The sequence below is a fragment of the Leptosomus discolor genome, chromosome 13, assembly GCF_034619465.1.
Source record: "Leptosomus discolor isolate bLepDis1 chromosome 13, bLepDis1.hap2, whole genome shotgun sequence".
NCBI classification, from domain to species: domain Eukaryota; kingdom Metazoa; phylum Chordata; class Aves; order Leptosomiformes; family Leptosomidae; genus Leptosomus; species Leptosomus discolor.
Window position 1 is genome coordinate 8,794,065 of NC_141403.1, and position 20,682 is coordinate 8,814,746.

At 40.4% G+C, this 20,682-nt stretch overlaps 1 protein-coding gene across 1 annotated transcript in view; it reads right to left on the reverse strand.

Annotated features, from left to right (window-relative positions):
• Positions 1–20,682, reverse strand: part of NSMAF (neutral sphingomyelinase activation associated factor) — a 39,213-nt gene that overhangs the window by 13,778 nt on the left and 4,753 nt on the right. The window contains exons 2-17 of the mRNA XM_086472727.1: positions 14,813–14,902; positions 14,636–14,714; positions 14,476–14,543; positions 14,351–14,387; positions 11,543–11,593; positions 9,048–9,119; positions 8,622–8,669; positions 8,467–8,519; positions 7,827–7,956; positions 6,788–6,859; positions 5,830–5,938; positions 3,278–3,454; positions 2,356–2,435; positions 876–966; positions 718–781; positions 542–593 (exon numbers count right to left, since the gene is read on the reverse strand). Coding sequence (XP_086328853.1) covers positions 542–593; positions 718–781; positions 876–966; positions 2,356–2,435; positions 3,278–3,454; positions 5,830–5,938; positions 6,788–6,859; positions 7,827–7,956; positions 8,467–8,519; positions 8,622–8,669; positions 9,048–9,119; positions 11,543–11,593; positions 14,351–14,387; positions 14,476–14,543; positions 14,636–14,714; positions 14,813–14,902 — 1,273 coding nt within the window. The remainder of the gene's footprint in view (positions 1–541; positions 594–717; positions 782–875; positions 967–2,355; positions 2,436–3,277; positions 3,455–5,829; positions 5,939–6,787; positions 6,860–7,826; positions 7,957–8,466; positions 8,520–8,621; positions 8,670–9,047; positions 9,120–11,542; positions 11,594–14,350; positions 14,388–14,475; positions 14,544–14,635; positions 14,715–14,812; positions 14,903–20,682) is intronic.

Genomic DNA, 20,682 nt, shown 5'->3' on the forward strand with positions numbered 1-20,682 from the left:
TTAAACTCCTTTAGCAAAGAAACACTATTTAACAGTACCCACTATTTGACAGTTAAGCATTCTCAACATACTCTACAAGTTACGGTTTCTATGAGGCTCAAAAAACTAAGATAAAACTATATCTTAAGATAAAACTATAAGATATATACTATAGTTTAGCCTCTCCAGATGTACCATCGTAAGACAGCCAAATCCTTACAAGATTCCAGGAGTCGGTACATAAAATTGCATCTTTTCAGCCTTAATCCACTCTGGCAATTCCCACTTATTCCAATAACATTCACAATGATACTTCTGTTAAACTAAAAGCCAGAAAGCAGACAGACAAGCAATCATGGAATTACAGAGAAGGAAGAAGATAAAAAACATTCAAGGATTCATAAAATGCAGTCGACAGCCTTAAACTCCCCCACAACTGAAAACCACAGAAACCCCAAGCAACCCCCCACGCCCCAGACTCCCAAATCAGCAGGACACATCTAGGAACAGAAAGCTTTGCACAGACACCAAGAAGCACTTGAATCATTTTCCAGCCATTTACCTCTTTGAAATCTGTTGCACCATCCAAACAGTTTTTCCAGGTTTCTGCAAGACTAGATAACACATAGCAATCACACATTTGTTTAAAAAAAACAAGTATTTTTTTAAGGCTTTGCACTCCCTCGATGCATATTTGAAAACAAACCCAACCCAGTTACAGAGAAAGTGTCAACAAACCTGTTGAACATTCTGTCAGCGTGATCAAACTTCCCATTCTGCAGACAGAGCATGTATTCTGGGGCTAAGGAGAGAGGAAAAAAATCATCAGCTTGCTCCAAACCTTGTCCACTTTGGCAGTAACTGTCTGCTCAGAGAGCATGTAAAAGCTGTCTCACCAACTCTAACGAGATAAAACAAAACGTAACCCGGGGATGAATAATGGCTCCCATACATGAACTTGGGCTCTGGCATTTCCTGGTAACGCGTCTGCAACACACGAAGAAGAGAGAGAGGTCTAACATCAGCACTCCTGCTTTCCCCCAGTATCGAACTCATACACTGTTTTATGGCTTTTTTAAAGACAGAGATTAGGACCATTCTCAAATTTTTTTTTCTAACGATAAAACAAACTCTAAGTTCTAATAACAGTGCAGCTTTCATCAGATCAGTAAATCAATAAGGCAAAAGAGTTGTTATAACTAATCATCCAGGATTATCAGGTTCCCAGCTTTTTTTCCTCTCTCACACATAACTGCAATGACTCAGCTTCCAAGGAGCCTGAACAAATACTTCCTTTCTGTCTTTACACAAAGTTTAATGAGAGTATGGAAGAACATCCTGACTTAATTCAACCTGGAAGACTCCCTTCTGTCTGAAGCTCCTAGGCGTTACCCCTAAAACCTATCATAATTAAATAAAACGACTTTTACTGCCACTAAGCACGAGGCAGCTTACAGCTTGAGGAAACAGTTGGACCTTCGAAATAAAACTTTATTTACTGTTCTTGAAAAATTAATATTGATCATGTTCTTACCCTCCCCAACATTAGGAAGCTTTATGATTTTGAAATATTTAATCTTTTTTGTCAATATACTGCAGTTAGTCTGGCAATATTTTTTTTCTCTAATGCTTCATGAAGAACTAATAGAGGTTCCAAAACATTAAATATAGTTATGTTCTGTAACTGATTTTGGAATAATTAACTATCATAGGAGACGATTTTATCCAAAGAACTAAAAGCCAAGAAGCTGAGGACCTTCTAAGCCTGTGACTATGTGTGTGCCTGTTAGGAACAGAGAGCCTGCCTGCTTTGAGAAAAAGTTTGCGCACTATTATCTGCACGTGGAAATTTCAAATTGGCCCAGATTTCCTCCTGTTGAAGTATTCTCCCTCAGATTCAGCATTTTTCTTAAATGGAAGTACTTAAGATGTCTACTGCTTTGTCTTGTTTAATTCACATACGTGTTTTACATTACGCATTTAAGACCATTGTCCTTGAAGCTTTTCATTTCCATATATGTTTATAGCATCTCCGTGCTTGCCATACAAACACAGCTATAATAGTTAAAGGGATTTGGGGATTTCATTTTAAAAGTGAGCTAAGACATTTAAAAGCATACGCATATGAAACAGTAGTAAGAGAGAGGAAACAGATTCAAATCACTTTAAATCAGTTCTGACAAAATCAGTAGTGATGAACTCAACCCAAAAATACATGTGGCTATGCTTACTTATAGGTAAGTTTCCTTCTGATAAGGTTTCTAGTTAGCTTTAGGTATCTACATAATTCCCAAAGCTTGCTTGACAAAGCTCCTCTAATTGCCAATATGTACAAGGCCCAAAACGTGCAGCACCTGAAAGCCAAGACATACATACCAACAGTCTGTCCAGCCGCTCCTTATTCAGGGCACCAACTGGTTTACTAAGGTCACGGAATGTCTCAGGCTTTGTCAGATCTAAAAAAACCCATAGTTAGACTCTACTTATTCTACCAGACAGGAATGTACTCTAATCAATACTTAAAAAAGCAAACCAAAAAAACCCCCAAACAGCAACAAAACAAACAAAACCCAACACAGAGCCCCTCCAGAAATTTACTCTGCTCCCTAACTGCAAAAGAATGAAGTCTGACTCCGAATGGCTTCTCATTTTCTTCCTTCCAAGCAGACATGCTCTCACATCTCTCGCTTAAGAGCCAGCAGTTACACGTAGGTGACAGCTATTGCAACTAACGTCACCTGGTCAGTACAGGTCCCACCAAACATCACACTGAAGGGCTGGAGCGGGCGCTGATGAACACCGTGAGATTCCCCTGCTCTGCTGCTTGTCGAGACACAATCCTTGAAAGGACAAACTTCCAACACAAACTGCGCTAAGACCCTTAATCAAGGAGCCTATTTAGGCTCAAGCCTTGTCAGCCTCCTCCTCTCGACTTGCAACGAGCTGCTAAAGAACACCTGGAGTCCGTACATTGCAATGCATCCAACTCCTTCCACAAAGAGCCAACTTACTGGTTTCTTTTGCATTTATTAGAATCACAGAGAGTCTCTGAACGCTCAGTACTGCTGATTTTCAAAGCGACCAAGCAGATACTTGGTACATACTCTGCATGTGAACGGAAAAAGGTGAGGTATTTTGTCCACTAAACTCCAGAGGATGGGTAAGTGCAAAAGAAAACACCCAAGATCACCAAGGCCACGTTCATTTTGATGTACCATGACCTTTACATGGTGTCAAACCCCCCGAGACACTTCAGGTTGGACAGGATGCACTGACACACCTTTTTGTACATCCATACCTAATACTGAACTAGAGTAGTCTGCTATGATCCAGGGAAATACAGGATACTGGGAGAGATCATTGCAGCTTCTATCAGCCAGGTTGTTGAGATGAAGAAGATACTGGTAATTCGATATATGTCCTCGCTGCCACTGCAACATATAACTTTCAGCTGTATGCTCTGTAATATGATTTTCTAAAATAAAAGAAAACATTAAGAGTTTTGACATTTGGAGTTCCACCCCCACATTATACTGCGATAAACTTTAGGCAAGGTACTCTGAAATAATTAAGGGCATAGTTGTTTAAAAGAACAAGTCAGAATTAAGGGGTGACTTCATGTTTCAATAGCTACCATACTTCACACACTTGTAATATCTGTTCAAACAGGCCTGCATTGCATTCAACAACAAAAATTCACACAGAAGGAGTGCTGAAACCAATGGATGGGAAAGACCTTGAACATTTCTGGAGGCATAGAAAAGTATTTGCAGACCATGAACAGCTCTCTTGGTACAGGTAACCTTTAAGATTTCCAATTTCTAGAAGCAGTTCTGCTGAATTCAAGAAGACAATAAAATATGTTTTCCTACTGGACCTCTAAGGATGCCCACTGCAAGGACTTGCAGAAAGAAATCCTGTACGTAGGTAAATAGGATTCCGTTTCAGAACCACTGAGACAGAGAGACTAGAGGAAGATAAAACTCAGCCACCACCTGAGCAAGGAGGAATTATGCACCTGGAGCTTCTGTTTGAAGCAGTAGGCAGCGGCTCAAGACATTCAAAACTGCACTACTCTCTACTCAACAGCTGTGACACAAAGGCATGCTGCTGGACAACAAAATGACCTGGGAATATTGATTTCATTCTGTCCCTCCACCTTAAATCGTCTTAGTCTGTCCTGTGTGGGGCAGGTTTATCAAGAGAAACCTTGGGACAGGGGTAGTTTTGCACATTGGTTTTGTTTTGTTTGGTTGGTTTTTTTCTTTTTAGTTGTTCCTTCCATGGATTCAGTTTCCAGCACCTTGGCAAGTGCCTGAAATAGCAGAACTGAAGGACTGCAACCATGGCAAGAAACCATCGAGTCCTCAAGAAATCACAGTGAAACCACATCCCTGCCACCCAAAGCACTATTGTGCATCCTTGTGTTACTGCATCCGTGTTACAGGCTGCTCCTCCTTGTACTCAAAAGTCTTTAAATACCTTTTCCCACCAGTTGCTGCCGAAGGCTACAACACAAAGCTGAAGAATTAGGGTTTCTATGGAACATCAAATTACCCAAACATTATCACTACAGTCATTAACTAGAAGGAAAGGAATTCAGATTAGGATATTGCAGGCCTCTATTTTAGCTTAGCATAGGCTGGAAAAACATACTCCAACCTTCCTTTCATTTTAGTACCTTAAATTCTAAAAGTAAAAAGCATCAGCAGCTTCAAAGAGAGGATCTTCTGCTGTCAGAGACAGCTACTGAGGTGCTACAAACACCTCTAGAGAAAGGCCTCACCCTTTTTTTTTTATTTCTAAGCTCCAACAACAACATGATCACCTTCATCTGCGCCTTGACATTTCGTCTTTGAAAGTGATCCAGGTCTGAAGCAGGGTATTATGCGGTTATTTCAATAACAGAGAAAATCATGTCAGAACACTTTCCTTTTGAAAAGGAAAACGTAAAACACTAAAACAATTCTCAGGGGATGTGATGGTTCCTTTGTGGCCTTTCCACTTTGTTTTGTGAAGTGGGGAAAACGTCAACCAATATTTAGGCAAATTCATTAAAACAAACGAGAGCTCTGGTACAATAACAAAACAGGACACAAAATTTACATGAACACTTTCCGTACTGGCAGTAAAGCGAGTTTCAACATTTCAGTTGTGGTAGCATTACAGAAAAGCTATCAGCTTTTTCTCCTCATTTTTCCAGGACACATGCTGGCCTTTTAGAAAGTTTCTGCTCATGATCTGCAAAAGATACATAGCATTTTCTAGGAATTAATGCAGATTTAATAGAAATGAGAATGTAACTGTTTCAGAATGGTAACTTTCATCAGCCACTGCTAAGGCTGAGGAAAGCTCAGGTATTTATGTGTGCACTGGAAATCCATCCATCACCTTCCCAACAGGACATTTTACTTGGGCTTAACTGGGGGCCAGGGCAATCCACCCACAAGTCAGTCTATATTCTTCCAGCAAAACACAATTTAGCCGAGTGGGTCTATATACCCCTTGCTTTGAAGATGAAGTGTTTTGTGGGGGTTTTTGTTTGCTTGGTTGGTTTTTTTGGGGGGGTGGGAATGTTAACCAACGGTGTGTATCAAGTTGCAAATCAAAAGCATTAATTTTGCCCTAACAATGTTGTCTCAGCTTTCATACTCAGCTCTTCAAACACAAACAGAACGTAAGCAACTTCGCAACGTTCATTCTGAACTTTGCTTACTTCTATCAAAGGTTTTTAGGGCTAATACATCCGTTTATTCTTCTCATTCTTCCCACAAATCAACAGAGCGAAATCCAGACAAATTTCCCCTCACAAGGTACCACAGACCCCATTAGCAAACAAATACTGCAAACCTATGTACGTCGCAATAAGGAAATAGAGCTCGTCTCGATCTTGATAGTTGTAGAATTTCAAGTAGATGTCAGAACACAGATCATTTTCTGTGCAAAATACTTCGAGTCCCTTAAAAGATAAAGAGGGGGAGAGTAAATGAGAGCAATTACTGACAAGCTGTAAAATTCATGTTTTTTAACAGAATATTTCAGTTACTAATATCTAAAACTTGAGACTCTAAACTGGGTAGCGGTTTTGCCCACAAAATCTAACATCTTGATCTTCTATATTTCCAGTGATAAAAGCATTCTGTTTACATCCAACTGAGCAAAAGGCTTTACAGCTGGCCATGGACTGGCTCTGGCTGGACTGAGTCAGCACAGGTAATCCACTTCTTTGTCCCAAGTGAGCCGAGCGAGGCAAAGAGTTAAATGTCTGTTTAGTTTAAATGTGTTCCGAGACAAAAATTTTGTTCGAGGCTGAAGTTTCAGTGCAAACAGTGAAAGCATCCAGCGGAGGCTCCACTGCAGCACCCTCATCATCCCTCAGTCGTGTACAGCAGGACTCACCACTCCCCATTAGTCTCAATCTGAACCAGTGATCAAGCTCCCTCCATGAATCAATCCAGAGAGAAAACACACCACGAGAGAGCAATTCATTCTCTCCCAAGATAGGTGTTTGAGATAAACGGAATGAATTGCTCCCGGGAGGTCCCCCCGTCTCCCTCCCCCTATGCTGACTGCTTATGAAAGAAATTTTTCATCCCTGACAGAGTTCACTCTTCCTGTTTTCATCTATTTGACAACACAGGGAATGAAAACACTTAAAAACTAGAGAAGATCTTTGAGTGCTGTTCAGTACTTAATCCTGAGTTTTAAAAACGTGTTGCTTTTACCTAATGATGCACAGTTTCAGCTGGTCATTTTAAGAAACAATATATACAGCAAGACATTAAAGAAAATAAATATCTGAGCTTACCAGTGGCATTAGCCCATGTCTTCTTTTATAGATGCGACGCACATTTTGCAGTGTTATCTGTACTACTGGTTTCTGTGGGGGGCAAGGGAGGGGGAAGAAAAGAAGGAGATGTTCTAGAAGGTGTCTGTTCTTCTACATTAACCTCTCCAGTCAATCTGAAGTTTCTCTTGACTAGAGATACTAGCAACATGAAAACAATATCCATCCATGCCATGTTAGTAGAGGAACAGTGGTGCTAAGCAGTCACGTTAAAGAGAGGAAGCTTGTCTTTGCTGTTGGTTCTTGCTCGAGTAGCAAAGCAGTTTAAGAATAAAGAACAGCGTATTATCACCCGAGTCCATCGCCAGGTATAGTAATCATGCAAGAGAGGAGCAGAACACAATAAACTGTGGTAAAAATAAGGAAGCCATTGGGCTGCTGGGCAAACTGTTTGCCAATGGTGCCAGCTGGTGGAGGGAAACTGAACGGCAGTTCACCTTCAGCTGCAAAACACATTTTCCTTGCCTGGACATTCTTTTAGTATATCAGTGGCCTGCTAAGACTATCCCTGCTATTTCTGTGACAGAGTTCCAAAGCAGTAATCTGTCTGCAACATGCACTCAGTTTTCCTCTGGAGAATGAAATGGTTAGTTTAGTAGAAAACCTAGCTAAGATCTCCCATGATCCAAGGATATAAAGCTCTCACTAGGTAGGAACAACGTCATGGAGTAAGATTAAGAAATTTACCTTAATTTAAATGTTACAAAAACTGTTCTTTAAATATCAATAGAGAATGAGCAAAGGACATTTAGTGCTTTGTCAGCAGGTCAGCTTTAAGCAAGTCAGCACAGAATAAGCCTCAGAAGTAGAGATACGCTGAATGCAGCAGAGCAGCACATACCAAAAGGCAGACTAAGGAGCTTCTGATTACAACTGAAATAGATTCTTCTTGGAGATGTGCTCCACGTGCATTTAAGAGGAATAATACAGAAAATGACAACTGTCCACTAGAGGGGCAGCGTGCTCACACTGTATGCAAGACCATCTATGAGGCACTTACAGGATATCCATTAAGAGGCTGGAAGTACAAGTTAGCATCAGTAACACACACATGCCCTGGATTAGTCACCAGTGGTGTCACCATTTCTGCTTTACATTCCATATGCAGCGTTTCAGAAATGCTTTGAAATCTACAAGTGAAGAAAGGGAGTAAGTTTACCTCCAGTTCTTACTTAGGTAGAGCTACCCTTAAATTCTTTAGAAAGGTTTTAGGTTAGCTTATAACCTCAGGACATCAGAACGGGGACGTCGCTAAGCCTATTTCAGATGTGAAGAAAGTTCTTTGTCGAGACCTCTACTTTAACAGGAACTCCAGAAAGGAACGTTGCTACGTTCTGCACCAGAACAGTAAGCCAGTTGACTTTTCTATGCAGAGCTTTATTTGGCATATACTGATGCCCAATTTGCAACAAATTCACAGATAAACACAACAGTTTGGAGAAATAAAAAAGTAACCTGTTCATTTTCACAACACAGAATTTCCCATCTCTATTCCAGACAGTTCAGAATACAAAGATAACTCTCCGAACCAGAGAGCTTATGCTGCCCTAAAGAAGCACCTATTAAGTACTGATGCAGTAGACTAATCAACCAACAAGCTGAAAAATCATTTCCCCAGTAGAAAGTGATTAGAAAGATACCTGTTTTTATCAAATGAAGTTCTAGCCAAGCGCGATTGCAATATAGCGGTTATCTAATGTGGAGGGAAAAAAAGAAAAGTTGATATGGTCTATGATTCAAATGCAACCAGAATTTCATTATTAAACAGTGACATCAGCAATAATCAGATACTTACCATGGCAGCTTGATCTCCCATCTTATCCAGACAAGAAGCCCTGTAAAGCTGAAGAACAATGAGCTTTAAGCAAAGTAGCACAGAGACCTCCCACACAGCTCCGAAGTCAATAGAAACTGGGAAGCCTTCAGCATTCTTGGTGACACAGTACTACAAGAGCCATTATTATTTCTTTTTAAAGGAGGACATGTTTGTTCATTGCTACTGTCATGTTATTACTTTGCCTGTATACTAGCACCCTGCATACGAAAAGCTAATATGGGGAGCTCATGACAGCTGTCAGGAGTAGATGCTGTGTTCAACAGCTACATTTTAAAAATAGATACTCCAAGAATTTCACCTTGAGAATAAATATTTAAAGAAAGCTCTCCATTAAATATCAAAAACCATGCTGTGATTGGTGTCACTACATACTTAACCACATACCTGATGCAGAGTTTGCACAACATCTCCTAGTTTCCCAGCAACATCCAGTTGGAATAGGTGTTCTGTTCTACCCTAAAACCAAAAGCACATTTGCTAGAAATGAGGTGGGTTTTTTGTTTTTTTGTTTTTGTTTTTGTTTTTTTTTAAAAAAGGCTCAGTGAAAACGAACAAACAAATAAAAAACTTAAAATCAAAATACTCTAAAACCTGGTCAAAGTATTGTAGCAAAGGTTGTGGCATACCTGAACTGTTCCAAAGGCAGATGTTAAACCTGATTTTTTTTTTTCCTTTACAAATACATCTTCCCTGTGGTAAGCTCTTTGTGCAGTATTTAGTCCTTTATTTAATACAGTGCAACATAATAGTTTTGAAGCAAACAAATTATCACAGTGTAAACATCAGTAAATGCAGAACTAGCACCTGCTCTGTCCATTTGAACATCAGGTAAACACACATAGAACAAGCAAATTACATGCTACATTTAAACAGGTACTGCGTATCTTTTAGACAAAAGTTACCAGCCCATCAAATCTTTAAAGACTAGGCTCTAAAAGTTATCGTTCTCCTGCAATCAATAGTTCTGAGCTGAAAACACACCAAATCCAATCACAACCTGTTTTGACTAGTCATTTATAAAACGCTAACACATCACCTAGCAGATGCAGCATACTCGTTTTTTCCCTGCAAAGTTTTCCCAGCTTCCTTACGTGTCGTTTCGTAGCACGTATTTCTGGTTTTGACGTAAGTGTATTAATAGTATGTGCACGGATCAACTGATAGTAACTCTTACACATAACTCATATCTAGCAAAGGTGGTGGGATCCCTTCGTGACCCCTGAATGTGGTATAAAACTGTATTATCCATTTACACAGGGGTTTGTAATTTCTCAGGCTAGACTTTAAAAAAGTGGTCGGTAAGACTACATCAAGATATTGATCAGGGGTTACAACTGGATTGATTTGAAACTGAAGAAAAAGACGACATGGAAATCTAGATGACCTTCAGTGTAGCGTATGTGATCTGAGCTGAAGGGACAGCGATGCAAGAGGAAAGCATGCTTCAGGAAGCAAATAGAGCTGGAGTAATGGGAGACAAGAAATTCAGCAGCGATTTAGATAAGTGCCTTTTAACATTTCACCCAGAGCACCATTTTTTTTTCAACAGGGAAAGTACGGCTCTTAGAAGTCCTGGTAGATGGTCTACAAGGACTGCTCACAGCCACCAATATAAAAGCTTTTGTGAGTAGTTCTCTCTGCAGCTCTCCAGCCATATGCAAAGCCAATAGCTCAGTATTTTGTAATTGATCTGAAACAATCAACGCAAGACACGGAAGATAAAATGCACTACCAAGATCCAGCACATGGTGACGCATGATTCAAGTAGAAGGTATTTAGCAGCAACAGAAAAAAAATCTGAAAAGACCGAAGTCAAACTAGATTTCTTGTTTTAATGTGCAGAAACATAGCTGCACTTTTGTGAAGTAAATTGTAATGGTTAACTGTGGAGAATGCTTTAGGTATGAATGAATCTTGACTTAGTAGTAAATTAGGGGAAAAGCCTTCCAAGCGGCCGTTTTGATTCTTATCTTTTTCACTGTGTTGGCAACGTGACAAGATATTTGTCTAGTACTTAATAAATCTTGCACATAGAGGCAAAACAGAAAATAGAAGGTCTAGAAGAGAAAACGGGTTCAACACATAAAACAAAGAAAATAAAAACCCCGTCGTTTAGAGACAGGCCTAATCGCATAACCAAGCCAAAGCAGTTGTCAAGAGAAGAGAGATCATCTCTCGCCTCTTTGCTGTTCATTAGAGTAGCGCAAATCTGTGGACTCCATCATTGTGGCAATGTTCTCCTTGAACAAATATGTTGAGAAAAACAATTCTGCCTGTTTCAGTTCCTGGGCAAACATGGCGTTTAATGACTCTGCATTTTCATTTTGTGTTTGTGTCCTAACTCATCTCACATTATTCCAGGTGAAAACCCCTTGCTCCTATGTCTTGAAGCCTCTGGGCTCAGAATCAGAGCAGCCCCACCCCATGAGCAGAAAGCAACCAGAAGTAAGCTCTGACCCCTGCTGTGAGCAGCTTTATCTGCCATTTCTTTGAGCTGCGAAGCATTCGGCTGGGAAATGTCGATCAGCAACCTCTCCTCTCAGGTGCGAGCAGGACTGAGGAGCAGCCCTGTAACCAGGAGGCAGCATCCACTGAATACTAGCAGTCAGGCGACAGCTCTGACTGTTGAGCCCACAGAGCTGCCCACCAAGGCAAACAGCAAGTGCCAAGTCTGCAGTATGTCCTCCAAGAAATACTACAAACCCATTACGGAAGAACTCAGACACTTGTTTTATCAATATGCGCAATTACCTTTTTTTTTTTTTTTAACTTTATTGTCATATTCCTCAAATTATAATTATCTTACTCCTTCAGAAACGAGAATGTAAATCCTTGCAAAACATTAGTTTGTTAAGAATAGTGAAAAAATATGTACTTACTCTTACTGTTTTATAGGGTGCAATAATGTTTCTTTCTTTAATGAGAAAAACCTGAAAGAGTAAGAGATGTTACAGTTTCAGTCCTTAAAAAAAAAAACAACCAAAATAAATCGTCCTGATAAAGGCAAAGCTAAGAATGCTGCTTAAGCAAGCAAAACACTGCGTTGCAATATCCTGCTGTAGCCACCCCAGATAAACTGTAGAAAAACAATCACCTTTTATATCAGCCAATTGCAAAAGGGGCAAGTGTCCAACTTAGTTCAGAGGCTTACTTATTTATGCAGTTTATTAGTGGGGTTTTAGTCCAATCATATGACCTTCAAGGAGTAGCAACATTAAAGCCAACACCCGCAGCCACCAGTCTAATCCCATTCAACGGAAGGATCCTCCCCCTCTCTTCTGGTGGCTCATGCCCTCAGGGGTCCATCCTGATGGGAATTACCCCACAGGGGCAACTCACAACACAAACAACTGCGTAAACCTTCTCAGATGAACCCCTTCTTCCACTGCCAAACATTTCGCTTCCAGTTCCAACCGCCACGAACACCAGATTTCCTCTCTTATCCAACAGCACGGTTTTGAACAGTTTTGTTTCTCTGATGTTATTGTCGTGTCTGAAAGGATCTTCCCTCCCCAAAACCCACATGAAACTACTCTCCTTCTTCAGAACATTCTTCTATAGAAAGACTTGACTGCCAGCATGTTGGTTTGTAGATATCAACTTGCTATCTGCCGTCTGAGGCAAGCCAGAAATAAGTCGTGGTTTTGCTCTGTTTGTAGGGAAGAGTCAAACTTGCTAAATCTCAGGCCTGAGTGTAAGCCTCGGGATTGGTTCTGAACTGCACAAAATGCACCAGACTGCATGACTGACTGTCTTCTACTCCATGGCCCGAGAGATTTGGCTGATCAAGGGGCCTTTTTCCAGCTCCTCGGTTTGGTTTCTACAGCTCGCACCCTCTGGTGCTGCACTCCAAGCCATCATGGCAGCAGCCTCAAACCAAGAGCAAACATTAACCTTGCGAGAACAGCCGCTGTACCATTCTCTAGCCAGAACCCTTCTGGCTGGCACGTACAGCCTCCCCCCGGCTGACCACAGGGCCAGCCTTCACCACACACGGCTCACAGCACCACCCAGCCCGAGGAAAGCGAGCTGTGTGCTCAGAAGCTCACAAGCTCAGCACACCTCTGCGTGCTGCACTGAAAAGTAACGGCAATTAGTGCCTTTCCTCTGACATCGGCAGGGACCGACCTGAACCAGGCCATTGGAGAGTAAGAACCAGAGACACCTGCTTTACGCTCAGCTCGCTCTTCTGCAGGATAACTGAACATTTTTCTGCACTGAGAGCCCCAAATTACATGAAAAAGCAGACAAGTTAAAAAAATAAATATGTAAACAGAGCAAAACCTTTTGTATACTGTATTAATTTCCTGTTTTGGAGGATTTCCCCCCCAGTTTTACCTTGAGGAAAAATACTTAAATAATCTCCAATTATTATTGTATTTGTTGTACTTCATAGCCATTAGTTTCTAAGTTCTCCGTTACATAAAGCAAAGCTTCTTATCCACTATGCATTTTTTTCTGAGCTTGAAAAGGCAAAGATGTTCAAGATGTTCCAATTATTTGCTACGTGCAGTTTCCTACAAGGCAGAAATTCTTAGAAAATTATATTTAGATCATGATTTGTCACAAGTACAACTAACGAGTACTTCACACTCAAAAGTCCCTACGCCTTTTACCCAAAACACCAGCATTTTTCATGCCACCCAACTATCTCCGAACATCTCCCCAGAGACAGGAGGATGACTGGTAAGCTACACATGGGAGGGGCGGTGAGTGGGGGTGCTAACCACACTTGCCATTTTAAAAGTTAATTCCCCTTTCCTATGAGATGTTTTTATAATCATTTGTTCTTCAGAACATACACAAACAACGTATGCTGGAACAACTGCACGGAACAATTAGTAATACCTTTCTTTAGAAACACTCAATACACAAAGAGACCTCCCAAGACGAGAAGCCTTGACTACACAACACTCGCAGTTTCAAGATGAGAGTAAATGCACTGGTTACTTTAACACAGACAACGTTAAATGCTCGAGTTCGGTTCCAACTGCAGCAGTATCTAACCGAGAAAGTCTATCAGTTTTAGGTATTGCTAAAGACAGATTTTTACAAAGACATTAGAATGTTTAGAAGTGTATTTCCCACCTCATCTCTGCTCTTTCCTGAAAACGTGAACATCTTTCGAACACCTGTCAGCTGCAATTTGTCAAAGCTTGAGGTATATTCCCTTAGTTAACATTAATTATGAACATATCCAAGTTAATCACAACTCATGACTAAAACTTGAGCCCAGTATTTCGGGACAGCTACCGAAAATTATTTGGCAGCACAGTCCAGTGTTTTCACGCAGCTGAACTGCAAGGACCAAGATGGCTTTGCCATTACCCCTACGTGCCGCAGAAAGGAGGAGAAAGCAACATTGCAAGACCAAAACAAAGATGATTAATAACCAGTTTAATTTCAGTGTATTCTCCTTTTTCATTCAATTCTAATTGCCCTAAGCTTCATTTTAAAATGCACAGTGCAAAAAAAGCTCACTTTATCAAATTAATGACTTAATGAAGTCATTAACAGTTTGCAATTTCCAGCTTCAACAGCTTCACATTACTGCTAAGTTTCTGACACTAATTAGTTTTGTTTCCAGTTAACCCCCGACCTTAAGACTTCAACTTCCAGAACAACACCATCAAAGAATGTAACCTCACTCATTTATACATTGAGAATCTGGTATATGCAGGTCTTACCTGGTTACATACAACTGAAATCCCTCCAGATGTACACCTAAAATGTAAATAAGAGATTTGAGGAGATGGGCTTTCAGCTTTAAAAGGAGTTAAACACACAGACACAGTAACTCAAACACACATACCGTGTGAAAGGGTTATTTGCTTCATTGTCTTCTGGGGCTTTTATACTAATACAGTCTCTCAGTGGTATCTGCAGCAAGTTACAAAAATACATATTCCTTCTTAAAAGCTTTTTAAAGAGAATCTTAAGTTACCAAGAAATTGTAAGTTTGCACTGCTTACCTTGATAATGGGTTGGATATTGTCATCAGGTTCAAAAATGATTGACTTTGAACAGATTTTCAGAGAGCCTCTGAATTTTCTAAGAGGAACAATAAAAAAGAAAGTAGTTATGTATGTGTTAGAGATAAACAAGACTAGAACGACTTCAGTAAACGAATGTATATAAGAGTTTTGTACCTTTCACCTCTGCAGCCTTTACTGACAATATGATTAGCTGTGTGCTGTTCAAAGTAATATTCTTCCAGGTTAAGAAGAAGCAGGGAAAACCTACAAATAAATAAAAATTATGTATTCAAAAAGAAAACACCATAAGATCTAGTATTCTTAATATCAACTGTTTGGGAAGTCTTCACTGATTTCTGTGCCATGCCCCACACCCCAAGAATGAATTAATTTAAATTAACTTTTTAAAAGCACAGACCCATATGGAAAATTTGTGTACACATGAAGAAGATCAAGCGATGCTCTTTCGACATACATAAGGTTAGATACCAGATTCTGGTCAAATGTCTCAGGTGGGAACGATCCTAACGTCGCCAGGCTTTCCCCCAGCCAAGGTTAGTTTAGTCCTGATCAGCGCTTGCCAGGCAAAATACGCAATGGCACGAAAGAAGGGGCAGGAACGAATTGCTTGGAAAAGAGATTAGATCTTTCTGAAGCAGCACCAGTAATTTAATTCTTTTGGTCTAAAGCATTAAGAGAAAATTCAGCCACAGTTTTCGCAACGTGGCTGAGCACTCGAGGGATGTCCTCCGAGGAAGCACTGACTCCCTCTCCAGCCACACTCCTGCGCTTCCTTGGTACCAGTGCCTGCTCGACCCCACAGAAAGCCTTTTTATGGACTAATCCAACAGACAACAAACAGATAAATAAAAAATTTAAGCCTTCTGAAGTATTTAATTGCAGGATCATAGTAATGCCAGTGCTGGTACGAGGTAAATGCAAATGGGCTAGATTAGACAGAACATGAAACTGCATTAACAACTTAACTTCAAAACCTGCTGCAAGTTTTTAGAACTCCCAACTCTACTAACAGGGTGACCACTCGGTCACCTCCGTGTTTCAGCTGTGGGGAGTGCCAGTGGGCATTTGCACAGCAGGAGGAGCAGAAACATCTTATCTCACAGCTTGTGTGTGCGCTGGTCTGACCTGCAGAAGTACTCTGTCTCTATTCGCATCCACGCTTCAAGCTTTTTGTACTGTGTTCATGATGTGCTTCACGAGAAACACCCGTGACAATGCTAATAAACGCCAAGTGTCCCTAGGGCAGGATTCAAATAGCAGTAAACACGTCGAGAGTCCACAAAATGAACTGGATGTACCGAATAGCCTGCTCGGTAAGAAGCATATCTCACAACAGAGCAGCATTATTGGAAAATACATCTCGTTCACATAAGATTTATGCTGATCTGTTATATTAAACAGACCGCAACAATAAAGGCATACTGTAACTACAACTAGCAGTGGGTCCATATACCCGAAACTGCTCATGTCTCCAAGATGCTTTGTCCTAATGCTCTGCTGCTTTTTCAAAACAGCATTATCTTTACCTCTTCTTTCTTGAGAACAGATACATCGTGAGGCCATTAAGAAACACCTGATGTTAACATGTTAGAAAACATAGGAGTTGGAACACTACACACCATACAAAGCCCCTTAAGAAAATTCAACACAAATCTCAAAAAGTCTCTTCAGCCTCTACCCCCGTTGCCATTACTGTATGGCTCCGGAGAATCTCTAGTTTCTGATGGGGTTTTAGGGGCTTTGCCTTCACGTATCCTTACTCGGAAGGCATAACTTCAGTTGCCTTCTGTTTCTCTTAGAAGTCTGTTCTTCAAACTTACTGCCACCTACGAAAGCATGTACTGTCAGCAGGTGTAAACTGAATTCCCAAGTTTGAGGCCTTGGGCCTTTGAAGGGGTCAAATAATTCTTTTCCTCTTTATTTTGATCACTCACCTTCAGGAAGCTAAAATAAAAGGTCTAGCTCTGCATTTTTGAGGAAAAAAAAGCTTCACTAGGAACACTACAAGCTAAGGGGGAAGAGGAACACAAAACCATAGCAGCTTCCACACAGTTACCATTAAACCCCATTTTCAACACATCATCCAGTTGAAATCATCTGGGACAAACTTATAATTTTGGGGATTTTGCAAACTCAGACCTAGCAAGTCCTATCCCATTTTGATTGAAAGCTTTTTAAGAAAGCTACATTAGGATATACAAGGAGCAATTCACCACCAGAGTGTTTTTCTTGCTAGTATGTACAAACCCACACATTCAGCTTATTATCCACAAGCCCAAATATTTAAATAAAAAAGTTAAGAACAAAGGTAATAGCCCGATTTGTTTGAAAAAAAATCTTCTACTCCCTTTCATCAGGGAAAGCCACTATTGACACAGGTAACAAGCAGCTTCACAGCAAGGATATCCATGGTCCCATAATTTTTCTTCCAAGAAAACTGTTAACACCTGGTCGATAGAAATATTTTCTGAAATTCTTCATTCTTGGGCTCTTTCCTTTGTTTCCACCTATTCTTTTGACAAACTCCCCACATTTTTATACTCTTTCCAAATTCACCTGTTGGCAGCACTGGTAATCACTAGACTTCCCTTTTAAGTCTTTGGTAAATGCAAAAATCCTTCATATATTCAAGATAAGGCATGATTTTACATCAAAACAGTGGCTCTGTTATTCACAGTAACTACAGCATGCTTACAGAAGCCAAAATACATAAACTAAGAGAGCTCTCCTTCAAATTTTTCACAATAACCATCCCTGTGACACTGTTGTATCTTTATACTCCACACCTTCTGCGTAAATTCACCTTCCCAAAATCAGCAGCTGTGGGCTACTGGGAAGGATTTGAGGTACGCTTTCCCAGGCATCACCCTCACTCCTGCTTAATCAGATGATTTCGTGGAAAAAAATTAACGCACAAGGTAGGCACAAAAACTCAAGATAAACTCTTCATATAGGCTACCTGGGCACCGTGGGAAATGGGAGGTTTCTTCCTTTTTAAATACAATATTTATTGGCAGCAACCAGTTTACCCTTTCGCTGTTAGTCTCTCTGTGTCTCTTCCACACAACTACTCACAATCCAGTTTTACAGAGACAGCATCGCTGCAGAGCTCCTTGCTGGAGACCAGCGACCTCCTGTGCCGTAACCTCATGCTCACGTTCTGACCTCGCCTTCGCTGTCTTGAGGAAGGGCTGTGCTGCCAGCAGCTGTTAAAGCATTTTTCTCCAAACACTCTATGTTCTAAAGGCCAAGTGCATCTTCCACATTTTCCCCCCATGCTCTCCACAAAGTCTCCCAGGTGGTTCTGCAGTCTCTTCCAAGCATTTCTGTGCTTGTTGCTGCTCTCCTACTTTCAAGTCCATTTACTCTTAACTGCATTTTCCTGTATTTTCAGGCTGCTGTGAGTCGCTTCTGCAGGCAGGCAGAGCCAGACGTCAAGTCTCCACAACCACAATCACCAGTCTCTTCTCAAGCACCCATTGCAATAGGGATGAACTGCCAGCCTGTCCAAAGATTCTGTCATAAAAACGGCACCTTTCAAAATATCCAGCTTTTGTGGCCATAAAGTATCCCTCAAACCACAGGATTTCACTGTCTGCTTCTTCACCAGCACAAAAGAACGTATGATTTAAGACATCATTAGCTAAGAAGAAATATTGCTATTCTTTTTCCTCGAGTCCAACTGCTTGCGTACACATGTCAAGTCTATCCTTAACTCTTTTTTTTTTGTGATACTGCCATTGTGTTCCAGTTCCCTGGAGCTTTTCATGTCTCCTTTTCTCTTGCTGTTCTCTTTCAATCGCTCCTGACGATAGCCACTCTTACTTCTTTTCTACAAACATGTATTCGAGTTCTAGTTACGACACCGTAAGTTGAACCAAAATTTTCAGACTTGCATCTCAATTACTGGCAAACAAATCTAGACCAGTTCAAGTCACTGCTAGTTACGAACTTCAGAGACTTTGAAGCATGATCTCTGGAATAACCTTCTGGAATTTCTCAACTCATCTCAGTCCTTACAGCTTAAGTACTTAAATTTCATTTCTCTGTGTTAGTGATCCATAGGGCTGTCAAAAAAAGGAAAAGTCAAGTTTCATCAGATGTTGCTAGAGTACAGTTAGACCTTTTTATTGTCACAGAACAGGCTTTTTCCATGTAAATAAGTAGAGCTACTGAGAGTTATTGTATCAACAGGGTCCCTCTTGAGAATTATCACTGCACAGGATGATACTTCAGGCTGGCCAGGAGGCTTACCAAGGATTTACAGATGGCAAGGGAACAGATCAGCCTCTGGTAAGCTGTAGGAGCAGGCAAACAGTGTTGAGAAGGCCTGACAAAATAGGAAATCAATCACAACAGCTAGACAATTAAAGCAATGGGGGTCTTCAATGTGCCACTCAGCAGCTGGGCTTCAGGCTGACTGGCTTGCAAAGAGGTAAAGAAGGCAGCCCAAAGACACTTGCAATATCTAGATGACTGACACACAAAACCTGTATACTATCAACTGTAGTCCTATGACAGGAATTTGTACGCACACTTAGTACAGATGTAAAATAGTAATTTAATTCTTCTGCACATGACAAGAGGAAAAAAAAAAAAAAACAGAACCAACAAATAAGAGTAGGAAGGGAATGCATGACAGCCTGTGCAAGAAACGGGTTAAATGTGTACCAGTTGAGAACTGCATTTTGGTCTCCAGCTGTAAGCCTGCGACTTGCCACAGTGCCCAGGAAGAAGAACCTGGATCACAAAGCCAACGTCAAGTAAGGCTAAGCAAGTCTGTTCCCAGCCCACCCTCCCTTGCCCCAAGACATGAAAAACTCTCAGCAATTGGTCAGACAAACTGGTCGTCCAGTGAGAAGGACCGGAAAACTTCAATAATGCAAGTGGCTCCCTTCCAAAAAAAATAAAAGAAACCTATTTAAAAATATATATCCTTTTTTTCCCTAAAAAAGCAAACCATAATTATTAGCTGGGAAGTGTACAAAAATACTACCATATCTAAAATGAGACAGTCCTTTTAAATTATCAGCAAGAACAAGTATCTGAAAAAACAGCTCTGGTTCCAATTGTGGTTTTTAATAAAAAAAGCAACGGGTTCGTCTACATGTGCCTGCTGTTCTCAAACTTTGTATTCCTGTAATACAGTAATAATCAAATATCAGAAACTGTTCTGTTTCAGGCAAACAGAAAAGGATCAAGTTGAAGATATTTTTCTTAGCATCAGCAAGCGGTTCATTTTAATCAATTTTCAAAATGTATAATCCAATTGTTACTTGAAACTTCCCAAGTATAAATGATTTAATCAGCATTTATTAAAAATCTACTTAGAGAAGGGCAATGCTGTATCTTCTCTTGGCAAGCAACTCAGACATCTGTTGATGTAAAATCCTTTGAAATCAAGCAATAAAACTCACACCTTTAAGTGTATTACAGGGTATTTTTATGCTGGCTTCCTAATAAAGACATATTTCACAGGTTTATGTTCACAAATTTGGTGGTCACCATGCTATTTAACAGCTAGCAACAGGCCAATGAAGTCTGTAATCCACAGTTATGTCTTCAGGGATCATTTACCATTTTCTCTGGTATACTGAACTTGACATACTAGACTATTTTAAGAAAACCAACATATTTTGAAAATGACAAAGAGAGACAAATTGGACAAGATTTTCAAAGAAAGCTCAAACCCCATGAAAGTACCAATAAGGGGCAAGAGTTCAAAAGATATTCAATGCCTTATATTACAGCTTCATAACAGCCCCGGTCTTTATCCTCAAAGTCTCACCAACAACAAACAAGCTTTCAGAAAACTTCTGAGATGATATTTTTTTAATATATGTGATCATATGAAAAATGGAACTTCAGGGGAAAACAAAAAAAGCTTCAGTAACTTCACTGGTCCAACCTAGCCTACCAAGTTGTAATGCCTCAAAGTCTACTTACAGCTGTGAAGACAACCCACTTCGGCCTGAAGAAGCCATCCTGTTAGCAGACAGATCAGACCACGAGCTTCCGTTCAG